Source organism: Python bivittatus, unplaced genomic scaffold (assembly GCF_059951505.1).
Source record: "Python bivittatus isolate LINGU-HERP-01145 unplaced genomic scaffold, Pbiv_v1 ctg000080_np1212, whole genome shotgun sequence".
In the NCBI taxonomy this organism is placed as follows: Eukaryota; Metazoa; Chordata; class Lepidosauria; order Squamata; family Pythonidae; genus Python; species Python bivittatus.
Window position 1 is genome coordinate 71,302,414 of NW_028277035.1, and position 9,620 is coordinate 71,312,033.

Here is a 9,620-nt window from a genome sequence, read left to right on the forward strand (position 1 = left end):
GATTCAGTGAAATGATGTTTAATAGCATCCAATCTAGCTAGAATCTGCCTCTCAGGTTCAAGGTAATACATGTTTGCTAAACCCCACTGAATGGAATGGAAATAATTTTTAGGTAAACATGCATTCAACTGCAGTGTTAATTTCTTAAAGTCAAGTCAATCCAAGGATTATTTTTGAAGAACCAAGGAATCAATCTGCATGCAAGTGTCTCTGAGTCATTACAACTTGAACTGCACTTTTTAGGGTTAATAGTTCAGTAAAAATATATGAAACTTATTCATATATTACCACATGGACACAAAACAACCCTATTTATGTTTTACAACTGAAATACAAATAATCCTGATATTCTGAAAGACCTTGAAATGAAAATGTACCCAAGAAAAACATTTGCAGGCAGAACTTCATACAAAATCATTCTTTTGTTTAATCACCATTTGCTTTCATGCCTTCTTTACATAGCTTAAGAGTTCTTCTTTATCCATTTGGTAATCACTTTTTTTCCATTGTTCTCGTAACTGTTGCAGGAGTGGCCCGATGTCTTTTCCTGAGGAGATTCCCATTTGTCTTAAGTCATGGCCACTTACAGGAAAAGGAGGGATAGACCACTCTTGCATTTCTTTCAGAAGTTGTTCTTCTCCTTGGTATTTCAGAAGTTCATGGATTCTGGATGCTGCAGAAGCCTCCCTTGACTTCACAAATACAAACAACAAAATGAGAGATCTGAGCATGAAGCACTCATAGTTCTTCTTAAATTACTAATTTCATACACAATATACCTCAAACCGGATAAATCCTAAGTCTCTTAAAGTGTAAGCTTTACTTGGCACAATTTTTAAAACAGAGTATATAAATTTTTATGTTTTCGGTGCCTACACATTATATGGTTTATTTGTGGCTGCATACAATACAGGAACCCAAGCCTGTCTTTAAGGAGCCAGCACTCATGTTCCCAAAGTCTTCTTCCTAACTCCTAGTTTATATGTTTGGTTAAATAATGGGGACAAAGATGGCTCCAAACAGATCAAATAAAAAACTGAACAAAAGTTGAGAATTAATGAGAAGAGTTTTATTGCACTTACATCTAAAACGAAATCCTGGTATGGCTTAAGGGGCTTTGTAGTATCAGAAGCTTTGGTCAAGTCTCTCCTGTGCTTCAACAGAAATAGCCCAAGGTTTTTTTCATCTTTTGATATTTTCAGTCTTAAATCCAGTTTTGAAAGATCACTTGGAACCTTTAACAGTGACGTTAGAATGGTCATTGGTTTTGGAAAGAGATTCTGAACATTTTTACAGACTGTGTCAAACTCCTGTAAATTCCCATTAACAGGTAATCCTGAAGGGACACATATAAAAAAGGATTTTGAGAATAAGATACTTCAACCATTAGAAAGCTACCAGAAGTCAACTAAGATTACTAACAAAGCAGTACTTGGAATTGCTAAACAAACACAATGGCTGACAGGATCAGTATAAGTAACGGTAAAATCAGAACTCTGGTGGCCCTACCACTTTAAAACCAATGTACAATATAGGGCTACACATTCAAGGGTTTGTTTAGGCCTAGCAGGCATTTCAATCATAGTAACCCCCTAAGGCAGTGTTTCTCAACCTTGGCAAAGTTGTATGGACTTCAACTCCCAGAATTCCACAGCTAGCATGTCCACACTGCACTAAGGAATGCAAGGACAAAATCTTTTTAGCAGTTAATACACCCTTCCCCAATCTGGGTGCCCTGCAAGTTGTGAGACTTCATTTTCTAAAATTCCCAAGCTGGGATCACTGAAGAACTCAAAAAAATCTGTGAAGGAGAATTAGTATGTGCCCATTTTCAAAATCAAAGATGTAACTCAGATGATATCTCTATCCCTAATATTCACAACTGTACAGGTATTAACATCTACTGAGCTTTTTACCTATGTAATCAGTTACTTTAAGTTCATACATCAGACGAATGAGGTGATTCACATATTTCCCAACAAGAATTTTTTTCAATTCCATCCAAATCCTCTCGCCAGATATTCCACCCAAACCTTTGGCATTTTCTTTGATGGCTTCCAGAGTTGGGGTGTCATGGTCATCAGGCCTTTCAGCTATCCTCCCATAAAATCTAAGGAAAAGAATTTCAGTCTTAGGACTTAGAATACAATTGCTGTTATAAATATCAAGGCAAACTGAGCATCAACAGTGGAAAGAGATTTGATGTCCAAATGCCACTAATGAATACTGAGTGCCATACACAACCCAACAAGTCAGGGCTCTGTAGGTGATCTCCAGATTAACTGTTACCAAGGAATGAACAAAGGAACAGCTAACTCTCTGCCAGTTGGCCAGTGCCCTTATCATGTAGATATATAAAGCTATTACCGGAAATAGCGTAAAATTCGTAAGAAATCTTCTTTTATTCTCTGGTCGGCTTCTCCTACAAATTTGATCTTCTTGTTCTTTAAGTCATTGTAACCACTGAAGTAATCATAAAGAGTGCCATCCAAACCTATCAAGCAAGTGAAACATATTTTAACAGAAATTACTTAGAACTTCATTTAAAAAGGCACTTTCTGAAGCTCCATTCATCTTTAGCATTTGACCAAGGCAAGATTACCACCATTCCTCAAATAGTTTAGGCTACAACATTCACTTTGTAAAACCAAAGTCAAAAAAATGGTTGCAATGATAAGGGATGGATCTGATGAAAAGTGATTATTAGGAAGGAAGTCATGCTACATTTTTTAAGCTAGCGATCATCCATGACTTCTTTAACAGCATTTTTTTTGGATAACAGACACTACTGTATCATCCTCTATAATGGTACGGGCACCTAAACTGTGGTTTTTCTTTTAAAATATGCCCCAAATCTTGTGAGATTTCAGTATTCTCAGCACTGACATCTAATGCAAGAATGCTGCCAAATTTCATTGGAATTGGCTATCTCAAAAGATTTTAACATGCTTTATTTTAAAAGATGATTTTAAAAGATTTTAAAAGTTTTAAATTGAGGGATTCTACATGTGCCATTTAATGGAGTTACGGGCACAATGTTACCAACCCCACTATCCACAACTTAATTTTGAAGAATTCTGGAACTGGGTAGGATGGCAGAACAATGTACCAGTATATGCCAGAGTGTCCTCATTCAAGGACATACTTGGAGGAGAAATGTGGCTGGAGAATCAGACTGCTGCCACAGAGAGCAGAATAACAGTTCCAGGCTCTTATTTTTTGTACTATGTAAAACCTGGGTTAAACTTGTGCAAGGCTGAATTGTGAGGATCATTGGCATACATGACGTTTGCAACTTATTTACTTATTTTAAAATACTTGTATCATAACAACAACCCTGGGTGGCTGGTGTACAAAATAGTAACCCCCCCCCCTCAAATCAGCATTAAAATCAATTAAAACTCTGTAAAAACCCATGGCAAACTGGGGAAACAAACCCACACACCATCTTACTGGGCTCCAGCCTGTGCAATGATCCTGCAGGGCTGTTTCCTTTAAGCTGCAATTTATTAGTTGGCATTAGGTGTCCTTGACCTGCTGTTTGGAGGTAGAATTATCTGGAGATATCTATCTAGTAACCTGAACCAGAAAAAATGCTCTGATTGGCTATTTTTAAATTTTCAAGCAAGCATTGTAAAAAAAAAAAAAAAAAAAAAAAAGGGCTGGTTTGTATCTTTTTTGGAGCTAAACAGGTTACTCTCTGGGTATCTACAGCCATCATCATCATCATCATCAATTTGATTTGTATGGCCGCCCATTTCATCTAAGCAACTCTGGGTGGCTCGCAAAAGGTAAAAACAATAAAAAAGGTTTAAAAAAGCATACAAACATATAAAAACCGTTCACAATCAGTTTAAAAACATAAAATCATGATTAGCAACAGAACTCACTCTACATCAGCTCAATACAGCCACTATAAGAGCTTCCCAATATTAATAAATATTTGTGTTAAAACTTTATATGTCTGTGGCATTTTCTCTTGAATTAGCCCCACAGACAGGGCTTGTAAATTATGGCACTAAATATAGAAGGCAGATGCAGAAACCATTAGTAATCTTGGGGATTCTTAGCTTAGAAGCAGTATCTCTCTTCCAATATTAGGCACTAATTTTATATTAACTTCTATACCAAGTTTTTCCTTCAAGGAACTTAAAGTTACTGCATATATAGAGCTCCAGACACAAGGTAATTTTCCAGTTGACTTCCAACCCCTACTTAGATTCACTAAGGTGGATACACTACTTGTCTCTGGGGCTAGCCCTAGAACTACTAGAGATAAAGATGGAACAGAAGAACATTCAGGTGCGAGAACAATCAGCATTAATAGAACCACTATGCCATCTTTTAAGATGGAAAAATAACTTACCTAGGAACATAGAATTGATTGTGAGATCTCTCCTTGCTGCATCTTTTTCCCAGTCAGTTGTGAATTCCACTTCTGCATGTCTCCCATCAGTATGCAAATCTATTCTCAGTGTGGTAATTTCGAAGTTCTCCTCATTGAGCTGCAGCAAAAAAAGTTAAATATCTTCTCATCTGGCTAATAGGAACCCTTTTCAAACCTCATATTAGATAGATAGAATGCAGTTTTGAAAAAAATATCCATCCATCCATCCATCCATCCCGTTTTGTTTTCTACAGGAAAATATTCCTTTACCTGTTTGTTCTTTTTACAGCTAATAATGGACAATTCTCCTTTATAGAGAATCCAAATCCAGTACCTCCCCTTCATCCAATCATCCCTCAAGCCTGACTCCACTTGCCCTAATTCTGTATCTGGAATCTCTCCCTACCCAGCATTCAAGCTAATTGCCCTCATCTTTTTCACTCAAGTGTATTTCTTCTTCCTATATTAGTGACAACTATTTATCAAATTTCTAACTTTTAAAAATAGGAATACTACAATGATGCCAAAAACATATACTACAGAGTGCTTTCATACGCAACTGTGGTTGGTCTCTGCCTTGGGTTAAAGCGGCTTCTAATTTGCAGCACTGGAGAAAAAGGAGGTGCACAGCCACAACTGGGCCCAGAGGCATTTAATCTTACCCCATGTGCCTCAAATTTCTGCAGCTCAGCCACAGCGTTCCAGGCCTTCCTTCTCCAAAATGACACTTCCTGCAATTCCCAGAATTCCCAGACAGCATGTTGAAAAAGCATACTGGCTAACCATTGGGAGGGTTGCGGTCTCAACACATCTGATGATACAGCAACCTTTCATAGCAAGCAAACATCATCAGGGAACCTCTGAATGTTATTCATGTTCTAGGCCTCTGTCTCTCTCTTTGCTCCTGTAATATTCCCCAACACTGGCTGACATTACAGAAGGTCAGCCAGCAGCAAGGTGGGGTTAAGGGGAAGAGGAAAGAGAGATGCCTCACGGCAACAAATAATGTCCATATTCTTCTATTTACTAATGGAAAAATCAAACAAAGATATATGTGCTAGCTTTTAAGCTCAAGAGACTTTACCTGTCTTTTTTTGTAACCTTAAGAATATAAATATAAATAAATATAAAGCTACAGCTGGCACAAAATGCAGCAGCATGGACAGCTTTGAATGCTCCCAGGGGGCAGATACAAAACCTCTGTTACCCGAGCTGCATTGGTTGCCGGTTTGCTTCCGGGTCCAATTCAAGGTGTTGGTTATTACCTTTAAAGCCCTTCATGGTACAGGACCAGGTTATCTGAGGAGCTGTCTCGCCCCCATTATATCTGCCCTCCCCACTCAGTCCAGCAGAAGGGGCATGTTGCAGACCCCACCAGTCAAGCAATTTTGGCTGGTGGGGCCTAGGAAGAGGGCCTTTTCTGCTGTGGCCCCCGCTCCGCTTACAGTTTACCACCTGAGGGACAACTCCGCTCTCCTGGCCTTCCAGAAAAGTGTAAACACACGGCTATGCCAGACAGCCTGGGGGCCTGATGGGGGCTCACACTGTTGGAACTGGCTGGTGGGATAATCGATACTGCTTCCACATCCTCTTGAATTGTATATAGTCTTTTTATATAGAATTGTTATTAGTTAATTTTAATATGGATATTTATATTTTTATTGTTTTGGATTTTAATTGTGAGACACCCAGAGTCACCCTCTGGGGGAGATGGGCTGCATATAAATTTAAATAAATAAATGATCTTCTACCGAAATACTTTTTTTAGCTATTCTGCATTTAAAAGTTTGTAAATTTCTTTTACCCTAGCAGTGATGGTTCCATGTTTTTCTCCTCTGTTGTTGATCATACGTATATCCTTGGCCTGGAACATTTCTTTCATCTGACTAGGAGTTGCAGTGCTGGCAAAGTCAACATCTTGTGGTTTTATTCCACTGAGTAAATCCCTTACAGCACCTCCTGCTATTCTTAATTCATAATTTTCTTTATGAAATAATTCTGTGAGTGGAAATGGAGAAAAAAAAATTATTGTAAAGAGAAAAAAAAATCCTGCAGAAGACAACATGATGGACAGTCCCACTAAATCTTCTAATAAACATGGTACATGAAGGAAGCTAAGTAAGAACAATTATGGCATGACTTTTCTTGATTTATGTGGGTTTCCACAGACTAGATTTGTCCAAGATAAATAAAGCTCTAAACCTAAAGAAATTAACTTGAATTTTAGATTCATAACTTACAATTTAAATTTGTAAATTTAATACAGAGGGACCTTATGCACTAAACTATAAAATATATTATTTATCTACTATTTGGCTGTCTTTTGGAGGGTTTTTTTTGGCCTGTGCACGTGCGCCTGCAGGCACAAGCACTCATATGGATGGATCCCATCCTGATTAAGACCTTTGCTCATGGACGGAGAAAATTTAAATAATATTTCACCTTTTTTAAAAAAAAACCTTATTTCTATCCTGGAACTTCAGCAAAAAAGAAACCATTGAAGATTTTGTTTCCTTCCTTTCAAACAAAATCATCATGCACAGGGAACACATGAACAATAGTCTCCATCAGGATTAAGACCAATTACTGCAGGATTGGTCAGTATTTACACTTGTCTCATTAAAGCATAAAAGGGCAGTTGCCCATTTACGTTAGTCCTGCCATATTTCTTATAGATACAGATACAAAAAACCTGTTTGGTACATCTGACATTATCAAGGCAGGTACATCCAAACACAGTGTTTCTCAACCTTGGGAACTTTAAGGTGTGTGGACTTCAAATCCCAGAAATGCCCAGGGGGAATTCTGGGAATTGAAGTCCACACACCTTGAAGTTCCAAGGTTGAGAAACACTGTCCTAACAGATCACAAAGGCAGCCAAATAATCGAAACCATATTTTAAAACAAAACACTTCATGTAAGTTACCTGTCTGGATTATACATTTTAAAATATATCTCCAAATTTACCTCACCTAAAGTCATGACTTCAGTTTCACAGAAATCAAATAAATGTATTTCGATATGACACCTCCAAGAAGCCCATATCCTTTGAATGTCACACTGCATTGGAAACAGCAACCAAACCTTTGATACACCCATTTCTCAGATATGATGAATGGAAAGAATCAAATTTGTCGTTCTGAATAAAAAAGTACTTTGCAATTGAATGTCAGTCAGCAGGATTGGGTTGAAAAGTCTCAATCTGTTTTTCACTGATAGTTTGAGAGAGAAATCTGTATGTCTTGGTGGCTCATGGATACGTACTTTTTGGTAAGCTCTATTTGCATGAGCAACCCATTCAGATACTGTAGACGCTAAAGAACTCTGGCTCTTGTATTAGTTATAATCCCCAATGCAAGAGAGAGTAAATGACAACAGTTTATGTTGGTACTCTGATGCACACCAGAACCAGGTATTTTATTGCTGAAGTTTCTACTAGAAGAAAACAATTACCACTATTCCTAGTGAAGCAGAAACACCAACAGTATTAAATTACCAGTTCTTGTTCATTGTTGTTTTTACAATTATCAGGAATTCTAGTCCTAAACAGGGCTGAGAAATATTGCAGAACTACTCCACCTGGCAGTAATAAGCTGACCTAATAATGGTAAGGGATACTCGGAGTTGTAGTTCAGCAGCAGCTGGAGGGCCACGGGCTGTCCATTGCAGCTCCCAAGCCACCCCAGAAAACGAGGCACCTGTACCTGCAAGGCTCCTCAGTCCTGGCGTGAAAAGGGACTGAAATTCGGAAGAATCTATCTTCATGGTTCTTAAGTTCCGACGAAAGATTGCAAGCCCTACTCTGTTGCGGGGAGCAAGGATTTCGCCTGCCTTACAGCTCAGAAGAACGAAGTGGTTCCACATCTTAAAAGAAACAACGAAACGAAACCACGAGTTAACGAACAGCCAAGGAAGGCATGGCGCGGCCGGGAGGCCCAGCGGATCAATTACACGGGTTGCGGGTGGAAGAACGGTCTTTAGACAGCTAGGACGGCCTTCGCAAAGCATCGGCCGCTGCAAAGGTTGAGCGGGCAGCCGAAAAAGCTCACGCCACGCTCGGTTCCGGGGCCTGCAGGGAGCGCCCGCACCGGCCGGGCGTTCAGCCGGTTCCCTCTTCCTTCGCAGGCCTGCTGGTCAACGTGCGCCTCAGTCACTCACCCACCCACGAACTTGAGAATCCCCAGGCTCAGCGGGCAGACGGAGCAGCCACGGAGTGCCAACCGCTGCGCCCAACGAGGGGGAAGAAGGGCGCGGATCCCCAAGGCGAGCGCAGAGCGAGCGGGAGGCCGGCGCTACAACAGAGTAACTCCTCCCTCGCGTCCTTCGCAGTCGAGGGCGGTGCTTTTATCCTTCCGGAGACCGGCCGCGACCTCGTTGCTTTGCCCGGCGGCGGTGCGCGCGCTCTTTCGGCCGCCTCGCGGAGCGGCTCCGGCTACTGCTGAGCGCGGCGGCCGGGCTTTCCTTCGCCCCTCCCCCCCGCAGCGAGGCCCTTTGCCTTCAAGGGCTTTCCCCCGGCATAAAGGTGCCGCCTTAAAAGTGGTATTTTGCTTGTGTCCGAGAGACACGGCCTTTTCCAGGACTTCTGTCGTTGTTACCTTTAAGGCTCGCTCTACAAATCACGATGAGCCACCGCTCCTTTTTTTTTTTTTTGGTCTGCGCTCAGTCATTGCTGACCCTGCAGTGACTGCTTGGACGAGTCCTTGCAGTTTTCAAGGCAACTGTTTTTCGGAAGTGGTTTGCCAGAGCCTCCTTCCTAGGGCAGAGCCCAGCTGGCGAGCGCAGGAGGCGGGGTTTCCGTTGCTTCGCGCCCTTTTCGGGCACGCGCGGTTTTTCGCGCTTACCGGCCACTGCTCCCAACTCCTTTTTTGCAAGGCGCCGCCAGCATTTTTCCTCCCACCGGAGTGAGAGTACCCATTTATCTCAACATTGCAAATGCTGGATTCACAGAACGGATGTTTGTGGTTCGGTGGGATGTGTGAATCCCCCTTAACCCTCTCAGTGAAGCGGAACGGAGGGGCCGCGGTCTCTTCCGGGCAAGTGAATGCGGGATATTTGGTAGGGCAGCAAAGTTAGGGTTTTCCGAAGTTCTGCTACTGACCGCCAAGATTTTCGCAGCCTGGATCTGGTAGCCCTGCATATTGGACATCCCGGTAGAAACGGTAGGGGAGGAAGTATTGGGATTCATGAAATGCAGCTTACACTGTTCCCTGAACTTCGCATCACATGCAGTGAT

The 9,620-nt window shown here is 41.2% G+C and overlaps 1 protein-coding gene across 3 annotated transcripts; it reads right to left on the reverse strand.

The window, feature by feature from the left end:
• Positions 1 to 403: 403 nt before the first annotated feature.
• Positions 404 to 9,175, reverse strand: TRNT1 (tRNA nucleotidyl transferase 1). Of its 3 annotated transcripts, none has more exons than XM_025174675.2 (8): positions 8,983 to 9,175; positions 8,092 to 8,251; positions 6,192 to 6,385; positions 4,367 to 4,505; positions 2,368 to 2,494; positions 1,917 to 2,110; positions 1,083 to 1,336; positions 404 to 692 (listed from the first exon to the last, which is right to left on the reverse strand). In XM_025174675.2, the coding sequence occupies exons 2-8, from the start codon at positions 8,249 to 8,251 to the stop codon at positions 444 to 446; spliced, it is 1,317 nt and encodes a 438-aa protein (XP_025030443.1). In that variant the 5' UTR covers positions 8,983 to 9,175; the 3' UTR covers positions 404 to 443. The 3 variants fall into 3 exon arrangements, with proteins under 3 accessions (XP_025030443.1, XP_007440690.1, XP_007440689.1); XM_007440628.3 differs by lacking the exon at positions 8,983 to 9,175 and adding an exon at positions 8,546 to 8,853; XM_007440627.3 differs by lacking the exon at positions 8,983 to 9,175 and having other exon boundaries at positions 8,092 to 8,853.
• Positions 9,176 to 9,620: the final 445 nt, after the last annotated feature.